Genomic DNA, 20,389 nt, shown 5'->3' on the forward strand with positions numbered 1-20,389 from the left:
GCATGTCTGAGGGTACTGATATTTCTCTGGGCAATCTTGATTCCAGCTTGTGCTATTAGAGGCTAAATCAGATGATGGTTAAGCAGCCTTCCAGCTCTTAAACCCTATTTTCCTGTGTGTCTGAGCCATATGCACAGAAAAGCGTGGTAGATTGCTTTCAAAGTGGCTGCAACCACCCTCCCATCCCCGTGCTTCTATGCCAGTCCTCACATCAAGAGGGGGCGATCTTCTGTCACCCCTGTGGCTGGGCCTGTAGCTTGCTTTTGGGCCACAGAAAGATGCAGAAGTAATGCTGTGACTTCTACCACAAGGCTTCATGAGGCATGTAGCTTCTGTTTTGTACTCTTGGCGGCCACCAATCACATAAAGTTGTCTTCCTGGAAAGATCCCCTGGTGAGAGCCCTTGGAACATGAAAAGCCACAGGAGGAAAACAGAGACCCCCCCAGCCAACAGCCAGCACCACCACTGGCCGTGCGAGTGAGGCCACTGTGGACCCCCCAAGACAAGTTCTCAGCTATATGCAGCCTCAGGAGGGACTCAGCATCACGTGGAGCAGGAGAGCTGTCACGTGCAGCCCTGGAAACACAGAGTCATTAGAAACAGGAAATCATATTTTAAGCCACTAAGTTTCAGGGCATTTTGTTGTACACTGAAAGATAAGTGAAGTAGGACTTTTAGGTCACTGACCAAACACTGTATTTTCTACATTTATATCCCAGCACCAGCACAGACCCTGGCATATGACAAACGCTAAGTCTCATCTGTTTGGGTCGCCTCAACTTCTGTGATTTGCAAGGAAGGAAAATAGAAGAATGGCCTGAACTCTGGGTTCTCCCCTACTCAAAGTATTTCATTCCTGGGGACATGGAGGAATGGAGGTTTTTCAAAAGCATGCTGCTTCTTAATCCAGTGGCCTGGTCAAGTTAACCCCTCCAAGCCTCAGTTTCCTTAATTAAAGTGATGAGAATTACAGTTTCCATCTCAGGGCTCTTATAAGACACATCAAGTAACACAAAGCCTTTACTATAGTATATGGCTCACTGAAAATACACAGTCAAAAAGAGAGTTCAGCAGAAGAAGACAGGATGGACACAGGACAGAGACACTCACTGTGGTGGCCACACAGCATGAAAAGTCCTAGGAAGCACCTGAGTTGAACCAATGCAGCAGAAACAGCAAGAACCAGAAACAGGACTGCAGGAAGCACCCAAATGACTGGACACATCAATCACATCTTCCCAACACAGAAGTTAGGAGCACTGCTCATGCGGGTGGGGAGGGCAGAAAGAAATAACTCTAAAACTATAGATGGATGAACGAATACTAACTTTAATTAAGGTATTAATAGCTGCCATTGTTGTACCAGCTTAATTAAACTCTAATTAAATTAATTAATTTAAACTCTACCAGGTTTTCTATTTTTCTCCCCATTTAACAGTCGAGAAAATTGAGGCACAAACCTGGTTCCCTAATAGCACCAAGTTCCTGCAACTCGTTAGACATGCAACAGGCAGTATTTCCAGGGCCTGACCTCCTAGCCACTCCATTATACATGCACAGAGAAGAAACTGGGGTTCTTAACCCAGAGCAGCTCATGATGTTGTTGGAGAAACTAGGGTATTGACTCAAGAGAAGACCTAAGAACAATTCCTGGGGATATATATATGTATATATATATACACACACACATATATGGAGAAGGCAATGGCACCCCACTCCAGTACTCTTGCCTGGAAAATCCCATGGATGGATGGAGGAGCCTGGTGGGCTGCAGTCCATGGGGTCGCTTGGAGTCGGACACGACTGAGTAACTTCACTTTCACTTTTCACTTTCATGCATTGGAGAAGGAAAGGGCAACCCACTCCAGTATTCTTGCCTGGAGAATCCCAGGGATGGGGGAGCCCGGTGAGCTGCTGTCTCTGGGGTTGCACAGAGTTGGACACGACTGAAGCGACTTAGCAGCAGCAGCATACACATATATAAATAAGATAGGGTGTAGCCTGGAAATGAGATGCAGCTAAAGAGGGGGAGGTGGGAGGGGTGGGCTCTTCATTAGCAGCCTCTGACTCCAGATGGAAAGAGCAGTTTAAACAGAATAACAATGCTCATCTAAATATGGCCTCAACCCGAGGGGTGTGCTGTCTCATAGTGGAGTAAGCAAATCCAGCCATGATCCCTGTGGGCACTTGGGACTTTGGCTGACTTCCCTTCCTGCCTTTGGAGACTGCAACACCAGAGGTCATGGGCAATGACCAAGCTGAACCTTCATTCTCAACAAGGGACACATCATTTTCTATCTCTAGGCTGCAGAACAGGGTATTAGAGTTTAAGGTGACAATTACCTATTGAAAACTTTGTAAAATTTTGAAATATTTTCAGACTTACAGAAAACTTGCAAAAATAGTGTGAAAACTCCCACTTACCTTTTTCCCTGATGTCACTGCTATACCAAATTTATGTTATCATTCCATCTATCCACATACATCAAAGTTTCTCAACCAGGCACTACTCATATTTGAGCTGGACATTTCTGGCTAGTGCACTGAGAGATGTTTAGTTTCAGCAACATCCCTCCCCTTGAGCACCAGATGCCAGTAAGACACTCCCATCAGCCCTTCCTTTGATTCTGAAATTGGAAAACCAAAAATGTCCCTGGACATTGCCAAATGCCTAAAAGGGGCAAATCTCCCCTGGTTGAGACAAACCAACCTATGTCCATCTCTATCTCCACATACATATTTTCTCTACTGGTCAAATCTGGAAAAGGCTAAGGATCAACATAAACAATACTAATGGTTATAAATGGCTTCCCTGGTGGCTCATATGGTAAAGAATCTGCCTGCAATGCAGGAGACCTGGGTTCAATTCCTGGGTCAGAAAGAGCCCCTGGTGAAAGGAATGGCAACCCACTCCAGTACTCTTGCCTGGAGAATCCCATGGACAGAGAAGCCTGGCAGGCTACAGTCCATGGCACTGCAAAGAGTTGGACACGACTGAGTGACTAACACTTACACCTTTTAACATTTGAATGAAATTTTGTCTATTTTGACAAAGAGACAATTTATAACAAAGATCAGGTTCTACATTTTTCATATAGTAGTTTAGGAAAGGCGTTAAAGAGCTTGTTTTACCGTGGTATGATTTAATGTGGCAATCAGCTCGTTCCTAGTGTTCTGGAAATTATCATTTAATGAACACAAATGATCTCAATAGAAATACACTCACCCCATGAGAAAAAGGGGGAAATGGAAATGAACTCCATGTTTCTTGGGTCTGTACCGTGTTTGTGCTCAGCAAGAATTGCAGTCATGAAAAAGACCTTTTGGGAATATATCATGGCTGGTGCAATGCAGGAATTATGCTGCTGATTGGAACTTCTGCATCTTCTCCTTGCTTCACAGTTTAAATTGATCCCTGCCTGAGTTCAGTGGCCTGTGGAGCACTCATGTCTCCCTAGGAGCCACATCATGGTGTCACCAGCCAAGTGCTAGGAATCTCATTTTCAAATGCTGTTGAAAAAACCTAATTGCTCCTTGCGGACGAATGGGTCCTTAGATATTTTTCAAGTCTCCTTCCCTCCTAACCATCAACCTCTCTAATGAGATCATGCCTTAGAGGCTTGAGGAACATCTTTTAAGATTCAACTCTGAAAAACTGTCCCAGTCAAACACCCAGATTTGTTTCAGAAACAGATGCAGTAATTTGGTTAATAAATTAGAAATTTCTTCTAAGCAGACAAATTTATTAAAAAAAAAAAAAAGAAGTAAAAGTGTGTCAGTCATGTCCAACTCTTGTGACCCCATGGACTAGCCCACCAGGCTCCTCTGTCCATGGAATTCTCCAGACAAGAATACTGGAGTGGGTAGCCATTCCCTTCTCCAGGGGATCTTCCCAACCAAGGGATCAAACCCAGGTCTCCTGCATTGCAGGCAGATTTTTTACCAGCTGAGCCTCTAGGGAGATACCCTCTAAGTGGAAAGGGTAGTTATAATATATTCTCTAATAATCCATATTTATTTTTAATCTGGAAAAATAGACAATTATTAAAAGAAAATAAACACTCCAAATTCCATAATGTAAACATACACATCCACAAAAATATATGCATGGTCTTTTCTAGGTAGATTTATTAGCTGTTTGAGATCATACTATATATGTATGGTATCCATAGAATACACAGACACACATACACCTTTGTTTGGATTTTCATCCTATGTTATTAAAAATTCTTCAGAAACATAATTTTAATAGCTACACACTACTGCTCTAAAGCCACATGAATTTATTTCTCTATGCCCTGTTATTGTAATCTAGATTACTTTCATTTTTTTCATAAATAATATTGCAATGTCTATCTTTGCCCCATGTTTGCTGTTATTGCTTTAGGTTACTGTTCAGAAATGAAATTACTGAGTCAAAGAGTGTGAATGTTAGGAAACCCCCTCTTTCTCTGTGCTGGCCCTTTTCTTCACATTCCAGCTATTCCAAGCAGTTTATTTTCTCCACAATCAGTTTTAATGTCTTCATACTTTTTTCAACTTCCTTCCTATTAAAATGTCCTTTCCTTCAAGAAAAGATATGATATATTCATTAATACAAAGATGATTGATAAGGCTTATAAATTATCTCGATACTTGTGATAATTTATAAGCCTTGTCAATCATCTTTATATTGAATTCAGCAGAGGAATTAATTTCTAATAGCAGGCATACCAGAGGAGGAAATCAGGTGATATTGTCACAGAGCTGGAAAAATCACAGTTTCCCATTTAATTATCAGCCAGTTCTGTCTGACTAAATAATCCAGAGTATCTCCTCACTTTAGAGCTTTCACTTGAGTTGTGGTGATTTAGTTCACACACACGTGAACGTATATACTCACACAAAGCCATTTCATTATTCAGCTTTGTTCAATTCAGGTGATGTGTATTAAATGCCAATTATGTTCTGATGTGTACAAAGTTGAGGGAGACAGATATGGCCTCAACCCACCATTTCAGATAGGTAATCCATTCCACACCCCAGGGGTAGTCCTGCCAGTACCCTGGTGACTCACTGCTCTTTCAGCAGTACATTCCCCCATCAAATCCTTTGATCAGTGTTCTCCATGCTGGTTGGATTACACAAGCCAAGTTGAGAAACAATTAAAATCAAACAAATAAAAATCCAACAACTACCAGAGCTCAAGTCCACTTCTTGCCTGGACCCCGCATGGCCTCCTTACTTTTCTCTCTGCCTCCTCTGTGGTGTTGCTTTAGTCCATTTCCTTCACAATAGCCATGACTTTGTCACTATGTACAGAATAAAATCCCATCACAGCTGTATAACTCAGCTCCTGCTCATTTCTCCGATATCATCTCTTTCCACTTCTCTGACTAACAGCGCTCCAGCCATGTAAGGTCTTTCCCACTTTGAGGCCTTCTCATTGGCTGACAGTGCTCTTGCCTCACATTTGCCATGACTGTCCTTCTCATCCCTCAGATCTCAACTGTAGGTCACCTGCTCGGAGATCCCCCTATTTGAATTGAGTTTGTTTCTGCCACCACTTCAGTTGACATATCACAGTGCCTGTTTCAACTAAAGCTTTGTTTGTTAGTATTTGCTCCATGAGGGCAGGGACCATGCCTGTTGAGTCATTATTAGCTCAGAGCTGGCAACCAATAAACCCTTTGTGAATATGCTGATGAAAGAAAAGCAAATGTCAAGGCAACGTAGTCAAATAAAATATTCCTCTGTTTCTACCTCACCAGCAGATTTTACCTAAATTCATAGCTTCTCAACCCTGTCAAAACTCTGGACACATTTCTCCCACTGAATTCTTTCAGAGGTGTTTATTTGCAAAGCTTCATTCCAGGCCAGCCGACTGTGTATCTTCTGCTTCCATCTGCCTTTTCTTCTTGGCTCCCAGCTGTTCTATGATAAGGCTATTTTCTGTCTGCCTCTGAGGTAACCCCAGAGACAGACATGACCTCACAGGCTCCCCACAAACTAGAACTTCCTTTGGTGAAATCCCTGTCATGAGCCTTTTGGGAAAATTTCTGTTGCAGCCTCCCAAGTGGCCCCAGATGAAGAACATTGCCTTTCAGATGATGGCCCCTCTGTAGGTTGAAGCCATTGCTACAAGCTTTTGTCCCTTGTGGCCACCATGGGGTGTACACCCTCAGGCACTGGGGGACACACAGCTTTAAAGAGGTGAAAGCCACACGTGGGATACATGAACAGCAGGCTGCTTTCTCAGCGCAATTCAGGCTTATGCTCGCTGGTCTCCCAGGCTTTCCTGGCTTCGTGGCTTGTCCTCTCTGAAGCAGGTTCACTAATCCTCCCAGTTTCACATTCTGGCAGAATGTTATTTTTTTCTACATATTCTGTGATCCTATAGATTCCTATAGACCCAGGAACTTGACCCCTTATTATCTGAATCACAGATTTATGCACCTTGGCCACAACTATATATGTATGTACACATATAATGGGAGGATTCTGCTTCCTAGAAAACATAAAAATCTCGTAAAGCAATCCAGGACGGTTTCCTCTGAGCAATATTTTGTTGGAATCTGATACCTGGACAGGCACAATGGACCAAATTATTAAAAATATTCTTATCTGGATAATCTTAACAGAACACGATAGTAAAAATAGAGTTACAAGGTTTATACTAAACTAGAGTTCTGCTGCTGCTGCTGCAAAGTCACTTCAGTCGTGTCCGACTCTGTGCGACCCCATAGACGGCAGCCCACCAGGCTCCCCCATCCCTGGGATTCTCCAGGCAAGAATAGTGGAGCTACAGAGCATCTTACATTTTTATCTTTAGTTCTTAGAGGCAACCCCAAATACTGAAGTTTGTATAGAGCCACATCTGCAAAGCTCAAACTGCAAACAAGCCCCCTCCCAGCTCCTGAAATGCGGGATGCTTCCGTTGCTGCACTGGGGACAGCGGGACATGACCGTCAGGGTGTCCACATTTCACGTGTTCCCTCCACACCATCAAGGCCTCCTAACTGCACTGCTGCTTGTCAGTGTCAGGTCTGTGGCAAGCCAGCATCCGCGGTTGCTTTAGGGTTTCACAGACACGCATGGGAATTCATTACAGAACTGCTCTTCAGATATTCTGGGTTACAGTTGGAAATGTAAAGAGTGGAGAGAAGAAAACAGGACTGACAGAGTGGTGCCACGAAGCCCATGGGGACCATGGGCAGCGGGGTTTAAGGAGCTGGTTAGGAGGGCGCTCCCCTACCGCCTTGTTCCCAGTTCCAGCAGCTGGAGGGGGGCTGCCCCCGCCACTCCCCTCCCTCCCAACAGCTCACAAGCTTTGTCTCTTCACACCTCACAGCCCAAGAGTCCATGGGAGAAAGTCCTGCAGTTGAGGAGGTTTCCTGGAGCAGAAAGAGAAAGAATGTTCGTGTTCCAAAAGGGCCTCGAGGCACACACTCCCCCATTGCAGCTTCCTGTTTCTGATTCCAGTTCTAGCTCTCTTCCTATATAAACCCCACAGAGGAAGTGGGAACTTGGCCCTGTGTTTTGAACATAATTTTAAATCATCAGATGCTCCATTTTCACACATCCAAAGCTGGGTCCCCAGCATTTCCTCATCGTCTCCTTTGCCAGCTTCTCCAGTAAGTGCTGTGCTCACCCAGAATGTCTAGTGGATACAGGGTGCTTGCTGGTTTGAATTCCAGCTCTCCAATACACTGAGTGACCTAGGAAATCGATTATTTTTTCTACTTTAAGTTTCCTCATTTGGCAGATGGGATGAAAGATGTTACTCCTAGAAAGTGCTGGTGAGCACAACATGGGACAAAGCACAGAAAGGACTTAGCGCGGGGCCAGGTGAGCTGAGGTGGCTGTTTATTCTTCACTAAGACTTGTCGCTTTCTCTGGTATGACGTGGCCCATGAGCCCCCAGATCAGCAGGTTAATGGAAGGACAGCACCTCCAATAACATCCCAGATGTGCCACACCCATTTCCTCCCAGACTGAACACCCAGATTCTTTCCAGATGTAAAAACTTATTGAGAAAATAAAATCACATTTCTCTGTGTAATCCAATCACAAAATAGTGGGATGGACCTTTTGTTTGCAAGGGCTGTTTAGGAGGATTTTCATATTCTTTGCGGATTCTCTTATGGTCAGGGCCCCCCAGCTCTGACGGCAGAGAGGGACAGGAATTGGTGTGTATGCAGGGGTGCGGGGAGAGGGTGGAGAGAAAAGCCCCAAAGGTGCCACTTCAAGTCAGTCAGTTCAGTTCAGTCACTCAGTCGTGTCCGACTCTTTGCGACCCCATGAATCGCAGCATGGCAGGCCTCCCTGTCCATCACCAACTCCCAGAGTTCACCCAGACTCACGTCCATCAAGTCAGTGATGCCATCCAGCCATCTCATCCTCTGTCATCCCCTTCTCCTCCTGTCCCCAATCCCTCCCAGCATCAGAGTCTTTTCCAATAAGTCAACTCTTCGAATGAGGTGGCCAAAGTACTGGAAGTCAGTCAGCTCTGTGCAAACCAGCACACACCTCTATACCACTCTCACCCTGGCCTCAGGAACATGCAGCAGCCACGCACCGTGCAGGCCACTGTGCCCGCACCCCCCACCCACCTGTGCACCTCGGTGACCATCAACAAGGACATGGCAGAGGCCGCCAGCACCCTTGAAAGACCACACAGATCTGCCCTTCTGCCTGTGTGCTCCGTCGTAATCCACCTATCACCCACCTTTGCCCTCTGTGCTTTGGTGTCAGGGCTAGAGGGGTAGGTATGACTTTGAACACAAAAGTGGATCTAATTAAAAAGATGGAGGGACTACAGCCTTCTGCAAAGCCTGCTGTGCTGTGTCCCGATAAGAGCAAGGTTTTGCTGGCCCCCATCTGACCAGCAATGTGCTGTGCTGTATCCTGGACCAGAAATGGCAGAGACGGAAGGTGGAATGACTATTCCACCTTCCGCCGATGAGGGCTGGAATGGGGTTGGGGTGGAAACTGTAACATCAAAGTCACTCGTTTCAGCAACATGAGCTGGGTCTACAGAGGCCTGTTACCTGGAAGGAATGACACCTAAACTGTGATTTCACTAGACTTCAGCAGGGCCGGCTGCTATACCACCTGGGCCACAGGCCAGGGGATATTGATGGAGAGGTGACTCAGCAGCAGTGCTGGCTGCTTCTCAGAACTGACTCCAACTGATGCAATTCAAGACAAAAAGTGACTGCTCCCATGCAAACAGCTCGATTAAGGAGCTCTGACTATGCAAAACAGGAGGCAAATCCGTCTTACCATTTGGACTCAAGAGTTCTGGCACCTTCTATAAAAAATTAAAAAAGAGTAGGAGGAGAGAAATCTGTATCCTACAACAGATGTGGGAAGCAGGTTCATTTTAGGTTTAATTTTCATAACTCAGCACTTTTCCTCAAACTGGGACAAACTTTGCCTTGTACACAGATCAGTAATTGTCTTCAGTAAAGCAGCTCTCTGCAGAGGACCCTCTACAGCAGCCCCTTGGCTATCCTCTCCTCATGGTGGAGGAGCAGTAACTGCCAAGCAGGAGACCGTCTAAGGAAGGGCTACAGACAGGGGCAGAGAGTCCGCCTCTGCTACTTAACTAGCTGTGTGGCCCTGGAGAAGTTCCTTCACCTCATCAGGCCTCAGTTTCCTCTTATGCAAAGTGAGGAGAGCCCAACAGTCTCATCTTCCAAGGGACCCGAGTTTTAAAGTCAGTGCTTCATATAATAATCAATTATAGACAAATGCTTCCCAAAGGACCTAAACAGACATAGCACATCTCAAGTACTAGACTGTTGGGGGTCAGCGCGAGGCACTCCGCCCGTGGCAAAGGTCATGAGGAAGGAGGCTTGACATACGCAAAGGCGGGATCAAGCCTCAGGAGTCCCCATGGAAATCCTCGAGCATCTACCCCCATAACCAGAGCCTGCCTACTTTACTACTTTGTGCTCTCACCTACACCTCTGACTTGACGGGGGGCTGTCTCCCACCACCTCTTTCGGAGAAGGAGTTAACTTAGAGCTCCAGTTAATAAAAACTCCTGGGTGTGACAAGAGTGTTTTAACCTACAAACTCCTCTGAAGGTTCTCTAGCCTGCCTGACAGGCTTGTCCGGCCACATGTGATTGCTCACAGCCTCCCAACCATGAGAGGCACGAGATGCTTTAAACCTTCTAAAAACAGGTTCCTTAGAAAAGTTAGAAAACCATTAGTATAAGTATAGTGGGCTGATTAGAAATTGTATTGGTGAAGGATTTTTCATTTGTTGAGCCAATGTTTGTTGCTAAGTCTCCACATCCCCTGCCCTTACACACATTAATGAATATATAGAGGAAATAAGTATTAACCTTTGACATAAATCACGTTAGACCTTAGGGTAAGTAAATTCTTTCCTTAACTAAAACCCACTACACCCTCACCCTATAGGAATGTAACTTTATTTCGGTGGCGTCTGTTTTAAGAATAATCACCCCTGGAGAAATAAGTGTCCTGGTTGACTGACCGCTGTCACAGGGAGAGGGTCATAAATTGTCAGCAGGCCCCCTGGCCAGAAGATGATGTAACACCCCTAAGACCTCTGTATACATTTGTATGAAGCACCTGACTTTGATAAAAGTCAGGACTGCTGACCCTGTGTGACTTTTGCATAACATCTCAGTGTATAAAAGTAGACCATGGAAAATAAAGAATTGGGATCAGTTCCTCGAAAGACTGGTCTCCCCATGTCTCTCTCTCTCTCAAACTCTGGCTGAGTCTCCATCTGGAGCACGGAACCCGCCATGCTTACTAATTATGCCTGAGCTTCTAACATCCGACTAGGGAAGCCTCAGTGTCTCCTCTCCTTTGGGAGAACGGAAGGACGCCTATGGCCTACGTAAGTGGTGCAAACTTCTTGTCTTGAAGTTTTATTGGTCTCCCGCATAAACCAAGCTACTCAGCCTCTTTTCTCCACTGAATTTTCCTGCTGAGCTATCCTCATTCTATTACTCTTTATATCTCTAATTAATATCTAATTGAAACTATTGTATCCTGATCCTCGCCAACGCCGTCCCCGCTTCGAACTCCCTGGATCAGCCGGGGCTGGACCCCGGCACTAGACATAGTGTAAAGGTTCTGGGAACATTAGCTCTTACTCTTATAATAATTATGCCTTGATTAAACAAATGACTCCACTAGCAGAAGACACTCTTTGAAGCACCTTCTCCCATAACGATCTGCTCCAGAAGCCCTCAGTGGACCATTCCAAGGTCATTCTTGCTTTTCCTAATGTTTCACTGTGCAGAGCATTTCAAAATCAGTGGAGGATTTGGTGAAAAAGTATTGAAAATTTCAGAAGTATCTGGGAAATGGGCCTCTACAGCTTTCCATCTCAGCAAGAACAAACATCATGGTCCTAAGAGCTTTCCTCAAACAAGTGTCAATGAAAGCCAGCCACTAAACAGCAGGGTCTTTCCTGAGGGAGCTCTGTGTCACGTCATCATGGCCCACCTCGTGTCTGCATTACAGGGGGATTCAGGATACTGATTAGTGGTGGAGAGGGAAGCACTGGTCATGGCAATAAGGGAAAGACAAGAGTCTACAGAAACACCATCAGTCTGCAGCCCTAAAACATGTCCATCAGGGCACATGAAACACTTTTCAGTGACAGGTCCCACAAATACTGTTGAGAACCTTGTTATGATGACAGCTATAAACTCCATTCTCTTGAGATCTGAGAGGCTGGTTCCAATTCAGTGACCACAGACTTCACAGAGGAGCCATCGACAGCATGATAAGGGCTTGTGATAAAGGGGTGACTGATGCTCTGCTTATTGATGCAGAGAAACAACTGACAAATAGGTGCTTCACAAAATTGCTCTGGAGAAACTGCTGCTAAAAAGATTGTCATGGGTGGCACAATGGACCCTGCAATCAATCCCAGTGACACCTGTGCTGTCTTTCTTTTTTAAAGCACTTCTTCCATCAAAATAGAAACCATGTGACTTCTGTTCCATCTGAAGGAAGACAATATCAACTCTGACCTGATGACTCAAGTAAAAGACACAGGTAAGATGATCACCTAAGCAGACCCTGGGTGCTCAGGCCAATGGCAAGACTAGGGAGCAGGGGAAGAGGTGGCTGAAGGCATCATCCAGTTCACAAAGCCAACAGTGACTGGGTCTCAGCCCAGGGTTCTAAAACTTCAAATTGTGTGCTGCTAATAAAATAACCTAAAAAGAGAAGGGTACATACTCACCACAACCCCACGCTCACAACCTTTGGGGAAGGGGAAACTATATTGAAGAACAAACGGGGCTATAATTACCTGTCTCTAATAAAAACTACTCAGTTAACATGTCTCCTCCTGTTAACAAGTCCATTCTATTCTATTATTTCAAGTCCATTCTAGGCTGGTATACTTTTAATATTTTATCTCTGCCTTTTTGTCAGTTTTATTACTATGTCTTGGTGTGTTCCTCCTTGGGTTTATCCTGCCTGAGATTCTCTGAGCTTCCTGGACTTGGTTGACTATTTCCTTTCCTATACTCAGGAATTTTTCAGCTATTATCTCTTCAAATATTTTCTCAGGTCCTTGCTCTCTTCCTTCTCCTTCTGGGACCCCTATAATGCAAATGTTGGTGTGTTTAATGTTGTCCCAGATGTCTCTTAGGCTGTCTTCATTTTTTTTCATTCTTTTTTCTACACTCTCTTCTGTGGCAATAATTTCCATCATTCTGTCCTCCAGGTCATTTATCCTTTCTTCTGCCTCAGTTATTCTGCTATGGATTCCTTCTAGTGTATTATTCATCTCTGTTTGTTCTTTAGTTCTTCTAGGTCTTTGGTAAACATTTCTTGCATGTTCTCAATCTTTGCTTCCATTCTTTTCCTGAGATCCTGGATCATCTTCACTATCATTATCTGAATTCTTTTTCTGAAACGTTGCCTATCTCCACTTCATTTAGTTGTTTTTCTGGGGTTTTATCTTGTTCCTTCATCTGGGACATAACTTTCTGCTTTTTCTTCATGATTAACTTTCTGTGATATGGTTTTTGTTTTAACCACTGTGAGACTGTGCTTCTTCTTGCTTCTTCTACCTGCCCTCTGATGTATGAGGCTAAGAGGCTTGTGTATGTTTCTTGATGGGAGGGACTGGTGATGGGAAAACTGGGTCTTGCTCTGGTGTTCAGGGCTTTGCTGAGTTAAGCTTTAATCCAATTATCTGCTGATGGGTGGGGTTGTGCTCCTTCCTTAGTAGTTGTTTGGCCTGAGGTGAGCCAGCCCTGGGGTCTACAGGCTGTATGATAGGATTAATGGTGAATTCCAAGAGGGTTTATGCCAAAGGGGACCTCCTAGTGCCCCCATCCCTGTGGTGAGCCCATACCAACTCACGTCTCGACAGGAAGCCTTCCAACACCAGCAGGTAGCTTTGGCTCAGTCTTCCTGTGGGGTCACTGCTCCTCTCCTCTGGGTCTTGGTGCATGCAAAATTTTGGTTGTGCCTTCCAAGACTGGAATTTCTGTTTCCCTCAGTCCTCTGGAAGGCCTATAATCAAATCCCACTGGCCCTCAAGGCCAGATTCCCTAGGGATTCCCAGTCCCTTTGTATTATCCCCAGGCTGGGAAGCCTGACTTGGGATTCAGAACTTTCACAATAGTGGGAAAACTTCTTTGGTATTATTGTTCTCCAGTTTGTGGGTCACCCAACAAATGCATATGGGATTTGATTTTATTGTGACAGAGCCCTTCCTGTCTTGCTGTCTCGCTGCAGCTTCTTCTTTGTCTTTGGACATGGGGTATCTTTTTTTGTTGGATTCCAGTGTCTTCCTGTTGATGGTTGTTCAACAACTAATTGCAGTTTTGATGCTCTCTCAGGAGATGAACACACGTCCTTCTACTCCACCATCTTTAACCGGACTCTGGAAGGCAGATTCTTAAACACTGGACCATGAGGGAAGTACCATAAACTCTCACTTTAGAATTAAGGAGTTTTGGAAGTACCATAAAAAAGCCACAAAATGGCTATATAGCTTTATCTTAACAACAGCTAATATCTCATTATTAATTACTTCATTAGATTGGGAAACCAAGGCACAGTGGGGTTTAGTGACTCGCACAAGGTCACATGATCTGCAAGTGATCCCTCTGGTTTTCTGAAGTTGGTTTTATTTTATTGAAAATATTTTAAGGTAATAATGTTAGTAGCTAAAATTTTACCACTTGATGCTTTGGACAGAAACAGATGTGTTTTGCATATTATGTGCTTTGCAACCACAGTCACAGAATGAAGTTTCTGTGATAATGTAACAATATTAGTATCTGCTGTTTAGGACAGGGGTACAGAAGTAGAGATTATATTTTCAATTTGTGGTAGGAGGTGCTTCTGTTTACAAGTCCACTGGAGAAAATAGGGAAATAGTGTAAGGGAAGTGTTTTGATTTTGGTATGCTGAATCCTGTCTGGACTCAGTTTTTCTCAATATTTATTTGTTTCTCTCTTCATGTATTTAGCTCTCAGTTTCTCTCTCTCATCCTTTCTCTCTTTCTCATCCATTTCTCTGCTCAGCTCTATATCACTCCCTCTATCCCCTTCTCCCTGCCTCTTTCTTTTTCTTATGGAGAACTTGAGAACATTTCTTACTGGATTTATTCATTGAGTATTATGATGAATTGCCTAGTGTTCATTAAAAAGTATTGAATGGATTGTGGACAACCTTCAGTTAATCCTCCTGAATTAAGTCTCCATTAACACAGATGCCCTTTGATTGACTGTTATCTTACTAGCTTAATGTTTCCAGTTAGTAAAAAGCTTCTGTACCTTATGAAAGCTTAGGACTAAGAAGATTATCAGATTATGGCCTAAGAAGAAAATCAAGTATAAATTGAATAAATTGCTCAGAGTCATCTGCTTTTTCTTCACACAACTCTTGCTTTTCCTCACTCCTGCAGGCAACCAACAGTGAAATCACATGCAGGGCTGTTTCTTGGTGTATGACCCAGATGAAGCTATTATTGTTATTGTTACAGAATCTATGGCAAGGTCGTGGACTCAGAGATTCCAGCACTGTATGTAAGGAGGGAACTTCAAGGGCTGGAGTGGCCAGGAAGACCATCTCCTAAGCCCAAGATCTCTGGACCTCAACCCCAGAACTAATTAATGCACTGGGACATGACTCACAAATCTGATTACCAGACAGAACAGTATAATTTTAAATATCCTCTTCTCTCTTCTAAAGAGACACGTGAAATGTTTATTCAGCAGTTATATGTGGGCTGCCCCTCAGTGTATAAACAGTGTAGTGTGTTTCATCTTCTCACCTGAATCAGTACTGAGTGCTCCAGCCCTTTCCTCATCAACACACCCAGATTCACACAGTCCCATGGGGCCCTGTCTGCCCCTGGGCCTTGGAAATCAAGACACATCATGTAGAGCCCGTATAACAAACCTTAGTTCTCCTACTTGGTTTCTAAGACTCCCTTGACTCCTCCTGGGAAGGCACAGCCTGGTCAGAACCTTGGACAGCTCCACTGCTTCTGCTGGAAGCTACGTTTACCTGTTGGTTTGTCCTGTAAACAGGCTGGGGTCCTTCATCCTCATCCTCTTCATCCTTGACTGAGAATACTGTTTTTCCTTCCTCACTCTCCTCACTTTCTTCAGAACAGGAATCAAATACATCAGCATAATACTCTTCAGCCACAAGTGGGTCTTCTGGGATCTCTGAAATAAAGAATAAGCAAAAATCAGGTCCTGTTGGTCATTAAAATTATAATGAGTCTAGGATCCCCATAGCCCAGAGATATGTATTCTGTTAACACTAACAAAGTTTTCATGGAGTGCAGAGTGGAATCTTAGCTTCCTGAATGCACCTAGTAGAATATAATAAATACTCAGCAGTTAAACTAGTGGAGGAAAGGAGGGATGACTCTATTTGCAACCACTTTTTGAAACTGTAAGAATAAAACCATGAAACAAGAAGAAATGACCTCTTCTAAGGTCTTTACATTCAGAAGCATGAATCATTATTACAAATAAGGGGATTTAGGACCAAAAGCAAAGTAAGATGCCTTGGCCACCAGAGTCTACTATCCACATAAAGTTTTTGTGGACACAGTGGAGGGGACAAATATAAGCATTCTTGCTGGGAATTTCTTCTTTTAAAGAAAATACTAGTAGGGAGGTCAGGCAAGAGGGATAGAATATATAGAAATGGCATTATTGGTGAGCTGAGGGAAATGTTAAAATTCTAAGGCTATGAAGGTTTTTGAGATGTAGGTCACACTAAGGTTCTACTTACTCACATGAATATGAGGCATTTCTTAATAAAAACAACAACAATGAAAACACAAGGAAAGGTCACCCAGTTAAGCTGCTGCCAGGAAGTGCTACCTACGTTACTCAATACAATATTATTACCAACTAGAAATATTGTTGTTACTGTTCAGTTGCTAAGTCGTGCTTGACTTTTTGTAACCCTATGGACTGCAGCCCACCTGGTGCCTCTGCCCATGGGATTTCCCAGGCAAGAAAACTGTAGTGGGTTGCCATTTCCTTCTCCAGGGGATCTTCCTGATCCAAGGATCGAACCTGTGTCTCCTGCATTGGCAGGTGGATTCTTTACCACTGAGCCACTAGGAAAGTCTGGTTGGTGCTTATAATGGTCTTCAACCAAGAAAGGCTAAGAATGGATCTGTCAGTCCATTCAAAATCCAAGACCCAAAAAAAGTACAGTGATATCAATTCCAATTTGCTAATGGGAGTCTAGAAATAAGAAATATCCTTGGGGAAGGGAGAAAGTTAAATAATGGTACTCTCTCTACCTTATTAAAACCATGGGCATTTAAGCTTTGTACACATTAGTTGTTCTTGTTGTTGTTTGGTCGCTCAGCTGTGTCTGCCTCTTTGTGACCCCTTGGACTGCAGCACACCAGGCTTCTCTGTCCATCACCAATTCCAGACCTTGCTAAAACTCATGTCCATCGAGTCGGCGATGCCATCCAATCATCTCAACCTCTGTCATCCTCTTCTCCACCTGCCTTCAATCTTTCGCAGCATCAGGATCTTTTCCAATGGGTCAGTTCTTTGCATCAGGTGACCAAAATATTGGAGTTTCAGCATCAGTCCTTCTGATGAATATTCAAGACTGATTTCCTTTAGGATGGACTGGTTGGATCTCCTTGCAGTCCAAGGGACTCTCAAGAGTCTTATCCACCATTCAAAAGCATCAATTCTTTGATGCTCAGCCTTGTTTATGGTCCAACTCTCACATCAATACATGACTACTGGAAAAACCACAGCTTTGACTAGACAGATGTTTTTTGGTAATGTAATGTCTCTGCTATTTAATATGCTGTCTATGTTGGTCATAACTTTTCTTCCAAGGAACAAGCATCTTTGAATTTCATGACTGCAGTCACCATCTTCAGTGATTCTGGAGCCCAGGAAAATAAAGTCTGTCGCTATTTCCATTGTTTCCCCATCTATTTGCCATGAAGTGATGGGACCAGATGCCATGATCTTAGGTTTTAGAATGTTGAGTTTTAGGCCAGTTTTTCACTCTCCTCTTTCACCTTCATCAAGAGGTTCTTTAGTTCCTCTTCACTTTCTACCATAAGGAGGAGAGTGAAAAAGTTGGCTTAAAACTCAACATTCAAAAGACGAAGATCATGAAATCCAGTCCCAGCACTTCATGGCAAATAGATGGGGAAACAATGGAAACAAATACTTTATTTTGGGGGGGGGGTCCAAAATCACTGTAGGTGGTGACTACAGCCATGAAATTAAAAGGCGCTTACTCCTTGGAAGAAAAGTTATGACCAACCTAGACAGCACATTAAAAAGCAGAGACATTACTTTGCTGACAAAGGTCCATCTAGTCAAAGCTATGGTTTTTCCAGTAGTCATGTATGGATGTGAGAGTTGGACTATAAATAAAGCTGAGTGCTGAAGAACTGATACTTTTCAACTGTGGTGTTGGAGAAGACTCTTGAGAGTCCCTTGGACTGCAAGGAGATCAAACCAGTCAATCCTAAAGGAAATCAGTCCTGAATATTCATTGGAAGGACTGATGCTGAAGCTGAAACTCCAATATTTTGGTCACCTGATGTGAAGAACTGACCCATTGGGAAAGACCCTGATGTTGGGAAAGATTGAAGGTAGGAGGAAAAGGGGACGACAGAGGATGAGATGGTTGGATGGCATCACCAACTCGATGGACATGAGTTTTAGCAAGGTCCAGAAGTTGGTGATGGACAGAGAAGCCTGTCGTGCTGCAGTCCATGGGGTTGCAAAGTCGGACATGACTGTGTGACTGAACTGACTGACTTATAAACAAAATTATCCTTCTAAACTATAACACAGAGCACTGGTTTTCATCCCATTGTTGATATTTTATGCCTAGTGCATGTGTGCTCAGTCATGTCCAACAAAGAGTTGGACCCCATGGACTGCAGCCTGCCAGTCTCCTCTGTCCATGGAATTTTCCCGGTAAGAATATTGGAGTGCATTGCTGTTTCCTACTCCAGGGGATCTTCTCGGCCCAGTGATTGAACCAGCATCTCTCGTGTCTCCTGAATTGGCAGATGAATTCTTTACCACTGGTGCCACCTAAGCCTATTATTTTATGTCTATTGGGGAAAATATGGAATTTGGTGTTAGACAATCAAGGTTAGAATCTAGCTCTGCCACCTCTTAAATAAGAAACTTGAGTGAGGGATTTGAATTTGTTGAGCTTTTTTTTTTTTTTTTTCCCTAGTGAAGCAGACAAAAGGTAATCTAACAGGGTAGCTATGAAGATTCAATAATATGATTCATATGAAAGCATCTGTGTATAGGGAAACTTTATCAAGTGTTCCATCAATTTCCACATCTGTAAAAATGAACTTTTCATTAACTGATTCCAGAATCCCTTGAAAGTAAAATACTTACTGGATGTAGAAAGCCCTGACAATTGAATGTTTTAAAATCTTTGCTATCTATGATTCTGCATAGAACACAAGAGGCAGTACCATGGAATTAAAACTGGCCAGCTCAAAAACAAGAATTCAGTTCAGTCACTCAGTTGTGTCTGACTCTTTGCAACCCCAAGAATCACAGGACGCCAGGCCTCCCTGTCCATCACCAACTCCCGGAGTTCACTCAGACTCATGTCCATTGAGTCAGTGATGCCATCCAGCCATCTCATCCTCTGTCGTCCCCTTCTCCTCCTGCCCCCAATCCCTCCCAGCACCAGAGTCTTTTCCAGTGAGACAACTCTTAGCATGAGTTTGCCAAAGTACTGGAGTTGCAGCTTTAGCATCATTCCTTCCAAAGAAATCCCAGGGCTGATCTCCTTCAGAATGGACTGGTTGGATCTCCTTGCAGTCCAAGGGACTCTCAAGAGTCTTCTCCAACACCACAGTTCAAAAGCATCAATTCTTTGGCACTCAGCTTTCTTCACAGTCCAACTCTCACATCCATACATGACCACAGGAAAAACCATAGCCTTGAATAGACGGACCTTTGTTGGCAAAGTAATGTCTCTGCTTTTGAATATGCTATCTAGGTTGGTCATAACTTTCCTTCCAAGGAGTAAGCGTCTTTTAATTTTATGGCTGCAGTCACCATCTGCAGTGATTTTGGAGCCCGAAAAAATAAAGTCTGACACTGTTTCCACTGTTTCCCCATCTATTTTCCATGAAGTGATGGGACCAGATGCCATGATCTTCATTTTATGAATGTTGAGCTTTAAGCCAACTTTTTCACTCTCCACTTTCACTTTCATCAAGAGGCTTTTTAGTTCCTCTTCACTTTCTGCCATAAGGGTGGTGTCATCTGCATATATGAGGTTATTGATATTTCTCCCGGCAATCTTGATTCCTGCTTGTGCTTCTTCCAGTCCAGCGTTTCTCATGATGTACTCTGCATATAAGGTAAATAAGCAGGGTGGCAATATACAGCCTTGACGTACTCCTTTTCCTATTTGGAACCAGTCTGTTGTTCCATGTCCAGTTCTAACTGTTGCTTCCTGACCTGCATACAGATTTCTCAAGAGGAAGGTCAGGTGGTCTGGTATTCCCATCTCTTTCAGAATTTTCCAGTTTATTGTGATCCACACAGTCAAAGGCTTTGGCATAGTCAATAAAACAGAAATAGATGTTTTTCTGGAACTCTCTTGCTTTTTCCATGATCCAGCAGATGTTGGCAATTTGATCTCTGGTTCCTCTGCTTTTTCTAAAACCAGCTTGAACATCAGGGAGTTCACGGTTCATGTATTGCTGAAGCCTGGCTTGGAGAATTTTGAGCATTCCTTTACTAGCATGTGAGATGAGTGCAGTTGTGCGGTAGTTTGAGCATTCTTTGGCATTGCCAAAGAATTATTAATACACATATTCAAAAACACCTTTGCCAATTCTTTAGGAAACTCACAGTTTCTCTCAGTAACTCCA

The 20,389-nt window shown here is 43.7% G+C and overlaps 1 protein-coding gene across 20 annotated transcripts in view; it reads right to left on the reverse strand.

Moving 5' to 3' along the window:
- NEK11 (NIMA related kinase 11) overlaps nucleotides 1-20,389 on the reverse strand; it is a 267,287-nt gene that overhangs the window by 67,196 nt on the left and 179,702 nt on the right. For 19 of the 20 annotated variants that reach the window (XM_044947220.2, XM_025291957.3, XM_025291948.3 and 16 more), the window contains one exon: nucleotides 15,520-15,683. In XM_044947220.2, coding sequence (XP_044803155.2) covers nucleotides 15,520-15,683 — 164 coding nt within the window. Of the gene's footprint in view, nucleotides 1-6,880; nucleotides 7,375-15,519; nucleotides 15,684-20,389 lie in introns of those variants that run through there. The other variant, XM_025291944.3, reaches the window with a different exon arrangement.

This window comes from Bubalus bubalis, chromosome 1 (assembly GCF_019923935.1).
Source record: "Bubalus bubalis isolate 160015118507 breed Murrah chromosome 1, NDDB_SH_1, whole genome shotgun sequence".
NCBI lineage: Eukaryota > Metazoa > Chordata > Mammalia > Artiodactyla > Bovidae > Bubalus > Bubalus bubalis.